The 16,982-nt window shown below is 34.0% G+C and overlaps 3 protein-coding genes across 5 annotated transcripts; all 3 read right to left on the minus strand.

The window, feature by feature from the left end:
- Window positions 1-2,801: 2,801 nt before the first annotated feature.
- Window positions 2,802-7,483, minus strand: LOC111295929 (alpha carbonic anhydrase 7-like). Of its 2 annotated transcripts, none has more exons than XM_089741381.1 (7): window positions 7,344-7,483; window positions 4,217-4,434; window positions 3,852-3,961; window positions 3,632-3,746; window positions 3,355-3,519; window positions 3,211-3,264; window positions 2,802-3,095 (listed from the first exon to the last, which is right to left on the minus strand). In XM_089741381.1, the coding sequence occupies exons 1-7, from the start codon at window positions 7,381-7,383 to the stop codon at window positions 3,006-3,008; spliced, it is 792 nt and encodes a 263-aa protein (XP_089597507.1). In that variant the 5' UTR covers window positions 7,384-7,483; the 3' UTR covers window positions 2,802-3,005. The 2 variants fall into 2 exon arrangements, with proteins under 2 accessions (XP_089597507.1, XP_022745507.1); XM_022889772.2 differs by lacking the exon at window positions 7,344-7,483 and adding an exon at window positions 4,523-5,173.
- LOC111297817 (uncharacterized) lies at window positions 6,892-10,408 on the minus strand. Its single transcript, XM_089741382.1, has 6 exons — window positions 10,100-10,408; window positions 9,862-9,973; window positions 9,006-9,074; window positions 7,891-8,044; window positions 7,344-7,589; window positions 6,892-7,145 (listed from the first exon to the last, which is right to left on the minus strand). The coding sequence occupies exons 1-4, from the start codon at window positions 10,240-10,242 to the stop codon at window positions 7,994-7,996; spliced, it is 375 nt and encodes a 124-aa protein (XP_089597508.1). The 5' UTR covers window positions 10,243-10,408; the 3' UTR covers window positions 6,892-7,145; window positions 7,344-7,589; window positions 7,891-7,993.
- LOC111297246 (serine/threonine protein phosphatase 2A 57 kDa regulatory subunit B' beta isoform-like) lies at window positions 9,006-14,631 on the minus strand. Of its 2 annotated transcripts, XR_016326179.1 has the most exons (3): window positions 13,111-14,279; window positions 11,355-11,769; window positions 9,006-9,074 (listed from the first exon to the last, which is right to left on the minus strand). XR_016326179.1 is itself a non-coding variant. In XM_022891901.2 (2 exons), exons 1-2 carry the CDS (start codon window positions 14,245-14,247, stop codon window positions 11,446-11,448), a joined length of 1,461 nt encoding a protein of 486 aa, XP_022747636.1. In that variant the 5' UTR covers window positions 14,248-14,631; the 3' UTR covers window positions 11,156-11,445. The 2 variants fall into 2 exon arrangements, 1 of the variants encoding a protein (XP_022747636.1); XM_022891901.2 differs by lacking the exon at window positions 9,006-9,074 and having other exon boundaries at window positions 11,156-11,769; window positions 13,111-14,631.
- Between the last annotated feature and the right edge of the window lie 2,351 nt (window positions 14,632-16,982).

Raw genomic sequence — 16,982 nt, forward strand, 5'->3', positions numbered from 1 at the left:
GCACTTTTTAAGCTTAACACCGCCTCAATTTATCAATTTCATACCCATACCTAAGTCGTTTTAGTCCCACCGTTGAGTCAAATATGGCTTTGATACCACATGTTACAAGCCATACATTCTTTAAATCAAAATCACATGTCCATATAGCACCATGACTACTCTTAGTTAAGGTAAACTTTTTTCGAGTCCACTTCTCCATGGACAAATCATTTTCGATCCTTCAAGCCATATACTTGTGAGCTCTTCCTAGCTCAGACCCCTAAGGTCACCCACATCATTCTCAAACTCAATATATAGAAACCTAACTTCCCTTATCTCATTAGCTCATGATTCTCAAGATGGCTCCGAGCCTTCATCTCTGCCCACAGGTATTAGGTCTTGAGTACCAATCCACCTCACATATAAGGCTCACAGCCCTAGTTCTTATGATATTATCTCATTCTAGCATAGTGAGAACCTAACATTATGCCTGCCCTCATCATACGCAAGCTCTTATGCCTAAAAACCACAAGCACAACACTAATGCTAGTCAACGGGTGGCTCAAAGCCACACTAGGCTCATCTCATCTCATAAAACTTATATCTTAGGGCCTCAGGCCTTAGCCTTATTCTAGGCTACCCATATGGATGATAGACACTCGACATCATGCCTATCCTGTCTCAGGGAACTCGAGTGTGCTGCCCGCCCGTAACACACCTCTATTGATTGGCTATAAAGATCTAACAGCATGTCTACTTGCTAACCCGTTCATCCCTCAAGCTTGATGGTGCCCTTCATACGCAAATACTATCTTGTGATCCTTTTAGTTCAATCAAAATAATTTAGGGGCATAACGAATGCTACCACCAAACCCTATGGTTCAACACAATAGTATGATACGAGGCTTATTGGCCTCGATTGTCACCAAGTTTACCATGACCCAAGAAAACACCGTTCCCTTATGACCCAATGATGCTTTCCCACCTAGATACTATATGTGCCTAAGAGTAGCTCACTTCAAATTAGCCAAGCCCTCGTTTACCTACTAGCCAACGAGTGATGAAAAATCGATACCAATCATCCCCCTATAATGAGCATAAAAGATTTCTCAACCATCCTATCAAGAATCATAAGACTATCCGAAATGAGAATATTTTTTTTTTAATCACCTCAAAACCTTTCTTCAACCAATTTAAAGTACAGTGACCTATCTCTTGGCCACCACAATTTCGATATTTCACTTATTACTCCATCAACCCATTTAAAGATGACCGTACATGACTTCAACCAACAACATTAACCGGCTACCCTGCTCTAGGGTACTCATATGCTATTTGATACTTGCCCGCGTATCTTAGAACTTTGGGCTCACATCTTCTACGCACTATCAGCAACATGTTCTTGGGCTTATACTACCCGCACATAGCTCTAGGTCTACTGTCCCGACAATAAGGTCTTGACCACTGCTCTATTCAGGGTCAATTATGGCAGGATCGAGGCAAACTTGGCCTATCATGACAACTTGCATGCTTAGACCGTGGCCATTGGCCTATTGCTTCGATGATAGGACCCAGTTTTCTCGTCCTGCCCTGGCCATTTTTATGCCACTTTTTAGGTCTATTTGTTTTCAAACGGGATAAGTAGGAGAGGGTGATTCCATCTTTTTCTCATACATCCATCCTAACAGTCTCTTCGGCTTTGACATGGGTATTTACTTTTTGCCTTGTCATGTGCTTAGCTGGAGATCAAGGTTGCAGTTGGGTACTGCCTTGCCCAATTCAAGCAAAGGAATTCGTCACTTTGTCACGTACTTGAGACAATTCATGTTCTATTACTAATCTTGAATAAATTTAACAAAGCATCTGATCATGCATGTGCTGCTGATTTCGGTACCAAGACTTTACGTGTGTTTTAGCAGGTAAAATTAAGTTGAAACTCCTTAGCCCTTCAGCCTTTGTATTGCAAATTTTGGAAGAGCCGAAGGGTAAATGGAAAAGTTTGGGACCTTTAAAGGGTGGGATACCCCTTCGATCCCTTTATGACTGCAACCAAATAATGGGATTTTAGGACTTGGCTTACAAAGTGACCACAAATTGAAGGGTCACTGTCCTTGAAAAGATTGTGAAAATGGATTCTGGGGCCTACGGATATGGTGCGGCTGTTCCAAACAAATGTCTTTTATATCACAAAATGTTGTTGTAATACTCTCAATGAAGGATAAGACAGCTTATACAACTTATTCCCAAAATTTTAAAGACTTAAATATGCACTGAATAATGGCCAAAAAAGTGTATCTATGTTGCACCGAAAGATAGAGGAAGAAGACAGCTCTGTTTGAGGGTTACCCGTAACTGTATTTCACCTGGCCGACTCAATGACTGATTTATGGAAGTTAGACTTTATATATATATATATATATATATATATATATATATATATATATATTGCCACACTATACATTTGGAATGTGTAAAAAAGATGAAGCGGCATTTCCAGCAAGTCCTGAGAACACAAGTGCAACTTCTTGGTTATGCCGATTATGTTCGCAAAAGCATTTCCTTATTCATTTCGAATGTCATTCTTGGGCAGCTGGGTTTGGTGTTAATAATGTAATTGCAGGTATTCATGTCCTGTTTGCTCAAAATCATATTTGATATTATATATGTAGAACCGATCAACTTATTTTTGTATTTAGCAATGATGTGCATGTAATTTTTCTCATTTAGTCCATGGCCAAATTGTTCTTAAAAGCAAATTTGATGTTAACATAATTGTTTTGATTTAGTTTCTTACCAACATGTTCTTGAAAAAAATTTTCAGGTTGCTTCAACTGCGATGCCTCAAATTTATCAAAATAAGATGGTAAACTAGTAACAACAGACGATTTGTAACCTCATAATGGTGCATAAATACAATAAGAAATCATCGTTTTATATATCAACCATTTCAGGGAAGGGAAAAAGTTGTGGAAAGATTAGGGTCAAGGTAAAAAAATCTGCCTCCTCAACACAAGCTGTAGATTTTATCAGTTAGGTACGTCCCTTGTTTTCGGGCCATAAAGCTCTATCTGTCGGTGATTGAGTGGTTGCACAGGTCTTGCATTTGATTTTGCATACTGAAAAATCATTTGATCACCAAAGGTTAGATTTGTTTGGGATTGCTCATTTCAAGAATGTTCATGGTTTAGCTAAATTGATGATAAACTAGCAAATTAACAGGTATCTACTTACATCATGGACAGCTTTTCGGAGTGCCTGGACTTGGCCTCTTGAAACAGTTCTTATCTGGATATATGTAGTTTAAATAAGCTTCAGGATCCCATTTCTAGAGAAGAAATTAAAAAGAAAAAATTGTTGGGGATGATTGGATTTTACCTTCTTGTTCAGTGTCCAAATGACACCTTCAGTGCATGGAGGGACTGTCAATGAGCCCATGTATCTGTAATACTTCTTGCCACCCATCTTGATCAGGCTTGGATCTATCACCCCCATTTCCTTTTCTTTCTCATTATCAGCCATCGATGTAATGTTGCTTATCAACTGAAGTTTATAAGCAAATAATAATATGTCACAAAGTTTCTGGTGGAACAATATGATTGGAATTTGGAGGCAATACTCTGATACTCTAATCATTTTGGAAAGTAATCTTTACCTGGGGGAGGAAAGCATCAGGCGCACCAAATTTGTAGAGTAGTCCAATAACAGCTAGGTTGTTCTTCATTTTGTCGTCTTTGCTCTGGTGTACCATATGTAGCTCCAGGGCATACCTGATTATTGTAAAAGATCAAAAAAAGAAATTAAAACCTTTTTATTCCAGCTTATGTACTTTTTAGTGTTTGAATAAAAGAAATGATTTTCAATAGAGTAGGGACCTTCTGCCATTGATGGTATGCTCAGATGGTGAGTGCCAGTGAGCTTGTTGGAGGAAGAATTCGGTACCATTGATCTTGATTGAACCAGCATCACAATTCAGCCATTCAAGCTGCATATTCAGAGAAAACACAATAATTTCAGAGTTGATTTCCTGATTTAATTCATATATCATCCAAGATGGCCTGTTTGCTTCTAGAAGTCACGGAAACAACTAATAAGTTTCCAGGGCCTGCCATTTTTTTTTAATAAAAGAGGCCGCAACCTGGGATGGAGAAAGTGGTCGAGTGATTGCATCAACTAATTGAACTAAGATCCGAGTTTAGGCTACCATTCTTTGAATATATGTTGTCTAAGAATTTCTTACCGAGATATCATGGCCTCTGTTCTTGGCAATTGCATGACAGGGCTTGTATCTCTTCTTTAGCTCTCCAGACTTCCGGATCACCTTCACTCTCCGACTTGACATATCTATTGGGGATTGCAGACTTCCATTTTTGCAAGCAGCCCATTCTTTCTTCAGATCTCCCCATTGCTTTGGCCCTTTCCCACTGCTCTCTAAGTAATCAAACTCCCTTTCATCCTCTGCATCATATAAATTTCACATGTCACATTCTTTATCAATCTACAATATATATAAACGATCGGTCTGGTTTTCTGTTTCTAATATTACCAACTTCTTGAGCTGAAACTGAAGCTGAGTAGGATAGAAACACAACTGCAAAGATCAGAAAAACTGAAACAAAACTGGGTTTGCTTTGATGCTTCATGTTCTTTTGAGGCCAAACAAAAGAGATTCAAAAGAAGTAATGGCAAGAAACTATGAAATATGGTATGATATGATATGATATACAGGGAAGATAGCACATATATATATATGTATATATAATTATAGGAACGAGAGAAAGGTTTTCATAGAAAAAGACGAAAAATTGAATTTTCCTACAAATTTCTTGGATATGATGGTAAGTAACCTAATATAAACAAATGTGACAGAAATAGTTAAGAAACTAAGACAGGTTCGTGCCCTGTTGCCCTTGGTGAAGACAAAGACAAGAACTGGAAGCAAAGTTCACATTGTTGTTTAAGCACATAAAACGAATAAACAGCTGTCAAAAAAATGGATCTCACTCTTACCGACCACATGGACTGACAAATTTTTTAAACAATGGGTAGTTCGATTTTGAATTTACACTACTTTTTAATCTCTTCATCATTTTCCATTAAGTGGAGATAATAATTCATAGCATTGGCCATTTGATTGATAGCTATGGCCAATGTGTCTATACAACAATTTATGCAATATATGTCTTAGTTATTATTAATTTTTTTTTACAAATAAAATCGTAATTTGTCATAAATAAATTACAAACGTTGAAATTTGAATTTTAAATCCGCATATATTATCTTATTAAGATAAAATTTAACTTTTAATCATTATTTATTTAGTATAACATAAAAAATAAAAGAGGGGAAAATAGGAAAAATAAAAATATATATTTGCTTTTAAAGGTTTCAAGATAGTATTCCATTTTTATTCAACAATTTGCATTGTTAGATGATATAAGAGGAAAGAAAAGAACAATATTTGGGGTGGCTACCTAAGGTAGGTATGACCAAAGAACAGAAGTAATTAATTTTAGTTGATTCATTATATTCATATTTTAGAGATTTAAATCTGACAACACATTTGACTTAGTTTGTCTTTAAATGTTGAAGTCTTGGACTGTTTTTTCAATAAAATGCACATTATTACTTATAAAGTTGAAACTTTGAAAGACATGAATAAAAAAATTATAAAAATTTAAATTTAACTCAATTGATTCATATTTAATATTTTAATATGATAATACATGAAACTTAAAAATATAAATTCTTCAAGGATGAGATTGAATCCTGAATACCTATAAATTCTTTTTTTTTTTTTTTCAATTCTCTAAATTTTAACCTATTTTATTGAAAAAATAGAAAAACAAATATACAAGTTATTAAATATCTTTTAGGAAGTTCACATACAAATATAATAATAATAATAACAAGCATACAAATGATAAGCATTAAGTATTTGACTCTATAATTAACGCATAATCTCTTTGTTTAAAGAGTAAGGTTATAATATTTCTGTTTTTTAATAAAAAAACAAAAACAATATAATAATATATAACGATCTTCTTCTACCTCAAGGTTACCAAATTAGGAACTAGTGTCTTTTATATTTATGGCTAGAAGATTGGTATCTTGTTGTAGGCCACTCATTTGCCACTCAGTGGTTCAGTCTCTCCTGTAGTTTTTATCTTTCTATCCAATTCCAATGACCAAGTCTAATCTTCAGGCTAATAAAAATCTGAAAATCATTAGTGTTTGGATAGAAAGAAAACAGATGATGCAGTTCCATTATACCAAATTCGAGGTCCTAGATTTTTTCAGAGGGAAAAGAATTAAGGATGTAGACCCAAATTTCCCCTTGAAAGAATGTGAAGTCTACTAATCAAGGTCTTCAGTTCATGTAGTTAGATTTTAGTAATTTGTATATTTGTATAGAAAAAAATATTAATAATTAATATATTCGCATTGTATTTTATATCACCATTTTATACAATATATAACACAGAATATGGTAATACTATACTTAAGAATGGTCTAAATTAGCTATAATCCCTTTATATATTCTAATCAATGGCTAATTATCCAATTTCATTAGCATGTAGTCATGTCAGTTGTCCTAGGTCATAAAAATAACAGGACATGTTAGGCAGAAACAAAGCTGTAAAATGCATGTATTGTTATCTGATGGCCAAGAAACAGAGAAAGTAGCAGCATATTGCATTTTCATTTACTTGACAACTGCATGTAGATTGATGAACTAAGACCATTTTTTACATTACAAGGAATCTTCTTCTTTCGAAAATAAAATATTCAAGGAAGAAGATCAGTCAGGAACTCAAGCAGGCGTGACTGTAATCATATTCAGTTATGAATTCCTATCTTTTTGCATGTTTTTATCATTCCTCAACTGAAAATTACTTTTATCAGAGCAGAAAATGGAAAAGATCTTTGAATTTATGCATTAATGGGATGCAAAATGTTTCTGTTTCACATTCTTAAAGCCTCTTCATGTTCACATTTTAACAGTGACATTTTATTCCATGTTCCAGAGGGAGCCTGAACATCCCCATAAATCATTCTCCTTGGAAATCCATGCTGGATAACAGTAGCATGAATCCATACTATTACAGTCTTCCTGAGATTTTGTTTCACTTTGATCACTTGGAAACTCTGATATCCAACCTGATAACCTGGTTTCATATGGTGAACTTGTTAGATTAATCCTGAACCATCTTAGCCTCCTATGTTAATGATAAGGCATTTATTGGAGATGATGATGAGGCATTTCTATGAATGAAGCAAAAAATATTGGAATGGACATTGCTTGAACAAGAAATACTTGAAACATACACCACATTATAAATCGAAGATCGGAAATGGCATCTTACCTGCCATAGGGCTTAGCACCTTCGGCTCTCGGCCTCTCATCGAACCCCTTTAGGACGGTGGCCAACATGCAGGCTGCAGTTTGAATCCTAACTCCTGCAATAATGCTAACTTGAGGGGTCTATTATCCTCCTTTAATGAAAAAAAGAAAGAAAAAAAAAACACCATAGAAAGGAAGAGTAACATAGCTTCAAATGAATGAAATTGCTTCTCGGTTTTCCTTCTAAATTAGTTGGTTACTGAAAAAACTGCCAGCACATGATAGATTACACATCAATGGAACCTTTCAACGAAATATTTGTAAGGACAAAAACAAAGTGAAAACTGCAATGGGACCATATTTATTCGATTGGTGAAGGAAACTCATACACATTACAGTCACAGTATCTGACTTCTGGGATGAAAAATCCATAAAAACATATTATGACGCAAACTATAGAAAAGCCTCTATGGTATCATCCAATGTATCTCTTGTGACCTAGACTATTTCACCTCTAGGGGGAAAAATGATAAAAAAATAGTAAAAGCATCTTATTTACAGTCACTCACAGGTCCACATGCTGCAACTCTTCATTGCCACGACAATCCAAAATAGCTTGCAAGCCCTTTTCGCTGCTCCCTCTTCTTTCAAGAGCTTAAAAAGCCTTAGCCGTTAGCGATCTATAAATGACTTATTCATGATGTTGACAGCATCTTCCATGAACTGCATTAGTAGTAGCAAGTAATCAAATCAGTCATGAGTTGTTATCAGATTCACTTACTTTACATCAACAAGAGCCCAAGCTTAAATAAAATACTTCCCCAATCAATGCCTTGGAAGTACTGAAACCAGACCATATTCCTAAAGTCTCTCTTTTTTGCTTATTTCCAGTACAAAGAGAACTTCAGAATCAGACAGGAATATAAGAAAAAGAAAGACACATTGAAGCAAACTCTCAGTTTGCCAACCTGATCTTCTACTCTACGATGATGTAATGTTCTTAATATATTAGGATCTCAAAGACTAGAAAAAACTATCTAAATTATGCACACAACAACACTCTGTCCATTTCTACCAACAAATTAGGGGCTCCAGATCCACCCTTCCAAACCATGGGCATTGGACTCCCCACGTCCTAAAATCCTCGAGAAGACCATGGGCCTTTTGGACTGATCATCTGAGACCGAATAGAAGAGTTCACAGTGTTTCAAGTAGAACTTGAGCTCATTTTGTTCCAGTCGTATTTATCACATGAACTTCCTGTAGTTCTTTGGTTAAAATTATTACTTGGTTTTCCAGAAAAAAATTCAATATAAGAGGCAGGACTGGCTTAAAAGGGCACAGCATGACAAACTAGAGCAATCTCATTTCCACCGGATCAACCTCAATGTTAAAGACCAGAACTATATGAATGTCTTGGCCTCTTGGCTAGAAAAAGTATTTGGGCATAAAAGGTTTTTCAAACACAAAATAATAGGCTTCTGCTTCGTCACAAACATCTCTATCTCAACACTGTAAAGCTTTTCTTAATTATGTTGACTAATTTCAAATTGCAAATGAAACTTTACTCTGAAAATAAGTCATTAACATTAAAAGTTCCTTATTATGAACGCAAGCAACGCGATAAGTGGACCTCTGTGTGCGCTTGAAAAGAGAAGAGCATCTAAAACTACAGTTCTTTTACCTTTCCAAGAAACTTTAGTTCTTTACTGACAGGTTCCAAAAATTTCTTGTCAACTTCAATTGGCCACACCTGTCAATATTGAAAAAGGAATATATTAAAATATATGTACCAGGCAAGGTTTACACCCATGACATAAGAAAAGGAAGACAATTCTATAACAGACACAACACTTTGGGAAAGATAAAGGGCAGTAACAATTCCATAACATTGAAGATGAAACAGTAAAGTACATTGTTTGAGTTTATGTTGTCTTTGAGAATGCATAATACTTCAAATGAAATTAATGATTAGACCAAACATTGGAATTATAAGTTGTTACACCCTTCCAAAAATACGAACTTTGAAGTTTAAAATGAAAATTCAATCAAATGGTTGCTTAGAAAATTAGATATATCAAAAGAAAGAGAGAGAGGTGGCCTAGCGACTATATGGCCCAAAGTTAACTAGAATGAGGATAAAGGATCATGAAACAAAGGTTGGGAACACAATATAAAAACATTAAACAAGGGTCCTTTCTAAAATTAAATGCAACAGCCAATGTTCTCGAAACGTCTTCAACAGGCCTAACACCAGCTACTGTCAACAGACAAATATCCATAAACCCTAGATAAATCCTCTAAACTTCCACAACTGTTTCATATCAAAACTCCATGCCACAGGGATTCTCTTTGCTTGTACTTAAGTTACTACTTGTTATGAATTATGAGAATAGCTTAGATATTTTGAGAAATATTCAGATAATATTAATAGATTGATCAACTACTACCATTTTGGTATTAAAATATCACTTTAATGAGAGAAATTAAACAGGAAATTTAGCAAAAAGAAATCATAGTTTCCCAAAGGAATGAAATACCTTAAGACCAAGTAATCTAATAGGTGTAATCTGGCCTGGGACAATGCATTCGGGTCCCGCCGCTTCCACAATGGCCCCTGTCGCTAACCCACTTCCTATAGGATCTGGATACAGCAAATTTTTTTTTTTTAAATCCCATATTTTAAAGAGAGAGGGGGGGGGGGGGGGGAGAGAGAGAGAGAGAGAGAGAAAGGAAATACAAAAGATTATAAAGATAATTAGAAGGAAGAGATTGACCTTCATGACAGAGAGGGCATAACTGGAGTGTGGGGTTTGAACTAGACGCAGAACAGGGGAGTGGTGGATTTTAGGAATGGAATTTCCAGCTGAGGCCCGCCATGGAGCATCCTTTTGCAAGGAGGCTTCACCTTTCTTCGACATGCTTTTTAGTTTTATGTTGTTTTTTTTTTTGTTTTTTAACGATAGAAACAAATGAATATGAATGGAAGAGAAGAGTACCTTTGGGTTTGGTTGAAGTCTTGAAGAGAAGATATTGCAAAGAAATGAATGGAAAATAGAGAAACTGTGGAAATTGCGGATAGCCTTTTCCCCAGGTTTTTTAAGCTTTGGTTTTTCGACGCTGTTCTTTATTTTATGGATATGAATAGGGTATTTGTTTTTTTTATTTTCCTAGCCTTTTTTCTCTATTTTAATTTCTTTTTCTATTTTTAGTAATAAAATAAATGAAATTTTCTTTTTATTTTTAATTAAGAATTGCAATAGCGAATTTTTAAATACTAGATCCGTCAATTTTAATAAAAAATTACATAATTTAAAATTTTCAAAGAATTAAAAAATATGTTATATTTTGATATATTATTATTAAATAATATAATTTTTATCTTTTATATTATTAAATATAAGATAAATAAATACAAATATATAAATTCCTAAATCTAATTAATATCAATTTAAAGGGGAAGGAAAATAGAAAAGAAAAAAAAAATCTAGAAGATGGCATCGAGTGGGTCAGGAACATGTTTCTAGTACAAATCCAAGGATCATGTGAAATTTTCAGTTCCATAATTGGTTTTTGATTGCATGCCTTGTCGGCTTGACAGCTTTCTGAAATTGTTTTCAGATACAGAAGAAACTGATCTAATCTGACACATATCTCAACTTCTATGCAACTAATCTCCAGATCCTAACATCGCAGGATCAAACAGACAATTCAGACAGTGACACTCTGTAATGAGAATGCCTGTCTTGTCAGTTTTGAGTATCACTTAACCGACCAAACCAAGGGATGTTGATCCTAGTTTGATCATAAAGAATGAAAATTTCAAGTACTATCAATACAAACTAAAATAAATCTGATAATTTTTGCGTTGGAAGAACAAATTGCGTGACAAAAAAAATGCAATTCATTTTAAAATTACATTTATCGCTGCTCTTTCTCGGGTATTTTCAATGATCTGATTGAGACCAAAAATAAAAATATGAAAGAAAATTAAAGAAAAATTAGGGGAAAAAAAGGGAAAAAAAAAGAATACCACCAAAATGGAGAAGGGAACAGCTGCAGCACATCCATCAACCCAAATCCAAGTTTTTTTTTAGGTTGTCAGAGCAACTGTGATTAATCAGTTAGACGGTAACCATATTGTCTCCCCCCCTTTCCACTGCCGCATCTACCAGTTTCTTCCATGTCATTTCTCGTTGCTCTTCCATCTCTCTGGCTCTGGCCTCTTTCTCTGCAAACTGTCTCTGACACTCGTCAAATAACTCAGCATCCATTTCCAAGAACATCTTCTGCACATTCACAGTCAACCCATGAACTGCCTGATTCCAATGAGTTTGGATATTCCTCTCCAATGCTTCAAAGATGATTGGTAACACCGCCTGTCTATTCTGGGCAATTAAGCTCACAATGTGCTCGTTATTCCACAAGAAAAGGGCCCTTTCCGCAACCTGCAATACAAAATGGTCTTAGGAAGAAAGTCTGAAGAAAGTTCTTTACTTATTACTAAGATCAAAAGCAAGTTTTAAAGAAGCCAACAATTCTGTTGCAACCCGCTCCGTCGAACAATTCTAAATTGTGATCAGCAGAGTAGAAAGCTTGCTTATAAAAGTAAATATCCACAACTCCTTAATTCCATTCTATCCTCCTTTATAAAAGGCAATCCATCATATGTGAAACTTAGCTCAACAACTGGTTAAGCACCATACAACCATAGGGTACTTATGGCAAAATGCCATCTAAAAGACAAAGGAAAAAATGAAAATAAGTAAAAAAGAGGTAGGAGAACAAATCAATATATAATCACCAGACTGAAGATTTATAATTAAGGGAGTCATGATGAGGCTACAATGTTAGAATCTACAGGAAAGAGGGGCTGTAAAGGAATCTATGGAACCAAGCAATAAGTAGTATGATGTATAGAAACCAGCAAATGTACTTAAAATGAACATTTCTTGAGAAGAAATTGTTTTTCGAATTTTGGTGAAATCATGTCATGATGAGCAGCTAAGCAAGAAAATGAACAAACACAAGGAAACAATATAAAGAACTTCCTGAGCAACCACAATTTGATGTTTGGATCATCATAGATCTATAAACAACTGATTGCATGGCAATAAAACATTATCTACAGACAACGAGGAAGACAAAAGAAAATCAATGATGCAAGACGTTCCATAGAGCAAAGGCAATTGATTCTTTTCTTTTTGACTGAATCTCAGCAAACACAAAACCATGACACAAAAGCTCACTCAAACAAGCACAGATAAACTACACCATGGGTGAAAGCTGAAACTAGTAGCTAACTGAATTGGACACGGAGCTACTCTACAGTCCTTTTTAATGGATGCAAAAATAATGAAGCCAACAGAACACAAGTATAACGTTCAAAACTAGGCAAAACTCAGCACAACTTGGCACAAATTTCCAAAACAAATCGTAAATGAAAAAACACAAAGTATGCAGTACATCGCAGCACCTTTCTAAAGAGCCGATGGTTATGCTTCATGAATCAGTATCCCATTCTAAATTCAGAAACACAAGAAATTACATAGAAGCACCCAAAAGTTATTGGAGAAATATCATAAGCTAACAAAAATTGGCATCAAAACCAATTACAATGATAATCGTAATGGTTGTTAATCCAATAATTTAACATCACATACTAGCAACAATTCCATATTCCACAATTCTGAATACCAATGATTCCTAAAGGTGATTGACGACTCAAACTATTGGAATTTCCCAAACTCATAATGACATATTCAAAAGACAAAATCCTCAAAAGTTACCTGAAAATGAGAGCTATTGAGGCAACGTGCAATCTGTCTGAAAAGAGGAATCATACATCGTTGGAACTCTGCAGACTGCGTTGCTTCAAGTACTTCCTCAAGTTCTCCGAGGAAGAGAACTTCCTTTTGACAATTAGTCAAAGGCCAATACTTCAACAGCCCTCTAATAACCGTATCAGCCAGCTTGTAATCCTTCTCAACAAACTGAGTAATACAATAAGACAACTGCTGATGATACATAGATACAGGTTTCGGCTTATGCAAAGGAATCAAAGCTCTCACGAGGAACAACTTATGTTCCTCTTTCATAGGCAACGCGAAACCATTAATAATACTTCCTAGAATCTCCAAAAGCTCTCCGACCCCGCCATGCCTCTCCGTTTCATATATAAACCTATAGAAAATATTATTTATGGTCTTCCTAATAAACGGACGATGCACCATGAATTTACCATAAATCCTATGAAGAATGGTTTTCAAATACTCTCTTTCCCTGGGATCCTCCGAATCAAACAAATCAAGCAACTTTAAAACAAACGAGTGATCAATGTATCTTTTGGCAACCTTAGTGTCCGTTTCCGAGGACACTACATATCTCAAAAGAAGCTCGTAAACGAGCTGTAAATGCGGCCATGAGGGTTCCAAATACGGTTCATCTTCTTCAGGATCCTTGGCTTCTTGCCCCGTGTTCTCGTGAGACGCCGGAGGGAGGCACCTGAAAATGTTGATTCCGATCATTTTAATCATCTCTTCCTGACACATCTCCGTGATTTTGCCCGACCCGGATTGAATAAAATCTACGAGCTCCATCAACGTTTGCCGCTTGATTTCTTTTTCTCGGACTGATTTTAAGGTGTTGGAGAAATCAAGTTGGAAGCAACAAATCTGTAATTTTCTCATGAACAAATTCTGTCTCTCCGAAACGGGGACGTCTCGGAATAACGGCAAGGGTTCCACGGCACCCATCGGAGGTGGAACCATTGGGACCCCGTAATTTGGGCCCCCTGCGCCCGTTCCGGCCCGAGAAGCGTGGTTGACGACCACATTGGGCGTTGGACCTGACCCGTATAAAGATGCTTCATTTGAATCCGATTTGGAAGGCTTCCGATGCCCTCCTTTCATTATTTTCTTCAACATTTTGAACCCGCAAAAAAAAACTAATAAGGATTAGGCTGACTAATGGAGCTAGTATTAGGAATTCAACGATGGTGATTCTGAGGTTTCAATGGATCAGCATGCATGGAACAATTGCCCATAATAAATTTCAAAAATGGATCTGAAAGAGTTTAGATTGGAGAAGGATAATGAGGATTTCCATTGGGTTTTTTATTCTTCCATAAATGGTTGGATTTATCACCGTTGATTGATCGGAAATTTGGAGAAAGTCAGCTGAAAAAACGGATCGCCGGAATGTGGTCAGCGGATCTAACGGTCGTGGTGCTCCGGCGATCAATCGGACGGACAATTTAAGGGGAAAAAAGAAAAGAGAGAGGGGAGAGTGAAGGAAACTTCAAAAAATGCAAAAAAAAAAAAAAAAAAGTATAAATGCCTTATAAACAGATTTTTTAAATAAAATTTTTCGACACGTGGCTTCCAATTAAAGAATCAGCAAAATCTGGGCCCACAATGGAAAATCTACGTGGAAAATTTGGATTTTATGTTTTATTTGGATTGAAATTTTGGATTGGCTTCCGAATTCTTCTGTTTTGGGTAATCCGAAATTAAAGCATCTGAGAGAAATTTGGATCCCACTATTCCTACTAGATAATTTGATTTTTTATAATTATTAAAAATGTAATCAATAAATAAAAAAGCTTGGTTTTATTCGGTTTACTATAAGATCCCTAATTTGTCCAAATTACCGAATTCAATTTGATCAATTTTGTACTTATGTCAACTAATTAATTAATATGCTTCAATTTTTTTAGTATAAGGGACATAATAATCTAAAAAAATTTTAAAAAATGGTAAGCGTTAGAATCCAACTTCAAATTTTTTTAAGTTATGAATAATTATTAATTAATTATAATTTAATTAAATAATTAAATTTACACGTAATAAAACTTAAATATTACAAAATTAAGGCCTTATTGGCTAATTCAACTTCAATTTTAGGCAAGATTGAGTTGGTTTCTATTAAGAAGATAATATTTACCACATGCTTATTTACTTCTTTTGATATTAATATCCAAATTTAATTATTCCAATGTTATCAAATTAAAAAGTTGGTTTGTTTAGAAATTAAATTTGAATGTTAAAAACATCCCTTTATACTTTCTTTTATTTTCTTTAGAAATTAAAAAGTTTTTTTTAAATTAATTGCATTCGTCTTTTTATAAAAATAAAGTTATCAAATATCTTTTATATCAATTAATATATTATTAGAATTAATATTTTAAAATTATAAATTTAAAAAAATTTTACGTGTAATATCTTTTTCAATTAAATAAATAATAAAATAAAAAATATTTAACGATAGATCAAGAATTTAAAAAAAAATTTTGATAGCCACATTGGATTGGAACAAAAGTGAAGATGATTTTGTGCTAATTACATGTCCATAGGTTTCCAACCCAATCCCAATCATTTCAAAAGAAAATTGGGTTCCTAAGAATCAATGAACAATCAACATTTCTCATTTCAAACAGACTGAAAAAAGGGACAAAGGAGTGTCAACCCTTACTAACACTCCTATAATTGATGTTGTGTTGTCCGAGGGCCAATACTTGACACTGCCTGTACAACTGGTTTGTCGTCGATAGCTTTTAAATGTGTTTTTTTTAATTAATTTTGAATTAAATTAATTATTTTATTTTATTTTTATTAATCAAATTGAATAAGTTAATTTTGAATTAAATTTTATTTTAATTTTTTCCATTTAAAATAAATTAAATATAATCATTTAACATAATATAAGTCAATTGAAAAGTTGCTGTCCCCTAATCCATGAGACAGAGATGAAAGATTCATTAATACTATTTCATTGTTCTCTAATTTGTCTTTCTCGAAAGGGAAGCTCTGATATTCCTCTTTCGAAATCTATGCCACTGTTGTGACTCGTGAGCATTATACTTGTACTTAGACGTTTGGGTGGGCTTGCATTACACCGAATTTGGATTGTTTTGGATCTGAATTATTTTATGTTTCGATAATTGTCTGAATTAATTATATCGAATTTGAGTAGGGATGAGAAAAAAATAAAAAAATTTAAAATTAATTTAAAATTATAATATTTGATTTAATTCGAATCATTTTTATATTTAATTTGAATTAAATTTAAATATTAAATATATATTAAATTCAGATCGAATTTCAGATCGAGATGTAAAAAATTAAAAAAATTAAATTATATATTTTTATTAATTTTTATATATTTTTTAAATTTTTATAAAAAATAATTATTTTATATATAAATTTAAATATATTAAAAATCTTATTGAACTAATATATATGTAAATTTTAAAATTTAATGATAAATTAAATCAGTAAAATTCGATTAGGATCGGATTGATTTTAAGAAAAAATCAGTTTAAATTTGAATTGAACTTTAAAATTTTATAATATTATACATTATATAAAAAAAATCAAATCAAATTCGATTTGATCTGAATTGTTATCACTTTTTTAAATCAATTTCGAGGTTGAGCTAGAATAGAATTGGTAATTGAATGTTTAATTAAATACTGGTTAATTTCACTTGTTAGTCTTGAGTTCAAATTATTATAAGTTTGGATTGGATCAGTCTTATATTCGGGTAATTTATGATCTGAATTTCTTCGAATGAGTTTTTTCATACATGTTTTTTCAGATTCGAGTTTTTTCATACATTTTTTTTTTCAAGTTGGAATTCATTTGATCGCCAATAACACTTA

The sequence above is a fragment of the Durio zibethinus genome, chromosome 12 (genome assembly GCF_047325235.1).
Source record: "Durio zibethinus cultivar Kanyao isolate XHJ-2024 chromosome 12, ASM4732523v1, whole genome shotgun sequence".
Classification (NCBI taxonomy): domain Eukaryota; kingdom Viridiplantae; phylum Streptophyta; class Magnoliopsida; order Malvales; family Malvaceae; genus Durio; species Durio zibethinus.

Bases quoted from the DNA above. Each gene is read 5' to 3' on its own strand.
- LOC111297817 (XM_089741382.1), bottom strand. From the start codon at position 10,242: ATGTCGAAGAAAGGTGAAGCCTCCTTGCAAAAGGATGCTCCATGGCGG. The intron at 9,974-10,099 runs GGTCAATCTCTT...AAAAAATTTGCT, and splicing joins TATGCCCTCTCTGTCATGAA to GTATCCAGATCCTATAGGAA. The intron at 8,045-9,005 runs GTAAAAGAACTG...CTACTAATGCAG, and splicing joins AACTAAAGTTTCTTGGAAAG to TTCATGGAAGATGCTGTCAA.
- LOC111295929 (XM_022889772.2), bottom strand. From the start codon at position 4,619: ATGAAGCATCAAAGCAAACCCAGTTTTGTTTCAGTTTTTCTGATCTTT. The intron at 4,435-4,522 runs GTAATATTAGAA...TATATGATGCAG, and splicing joins AGTTTCAGCTCAAGAAGTTG to AGGATGAAAGGGAGTTTGAT. The intron at 3,520-3,631 runs GTAAAGATTACT...TATAAACTTCAG, and splicing joins CTGATGCTTTCCTCCCCCAG to TTGATAAGCAACATTACATC.
- LOC111297246 (XM_022891901.2), bottom strand. From the start codon at position 14,247: ATGTTGAAGAAAATAATGAAAGGAGGGCATCGGAAGCCTTCCAAATCG. The intron at 11,770-13,110 runs GTAACTTTTGAG...TTTGTATTGCAG, and splicing joins TCAATAGCTCTCATTTTCAG to GTTGCGGAAAGGGCCCTTTT.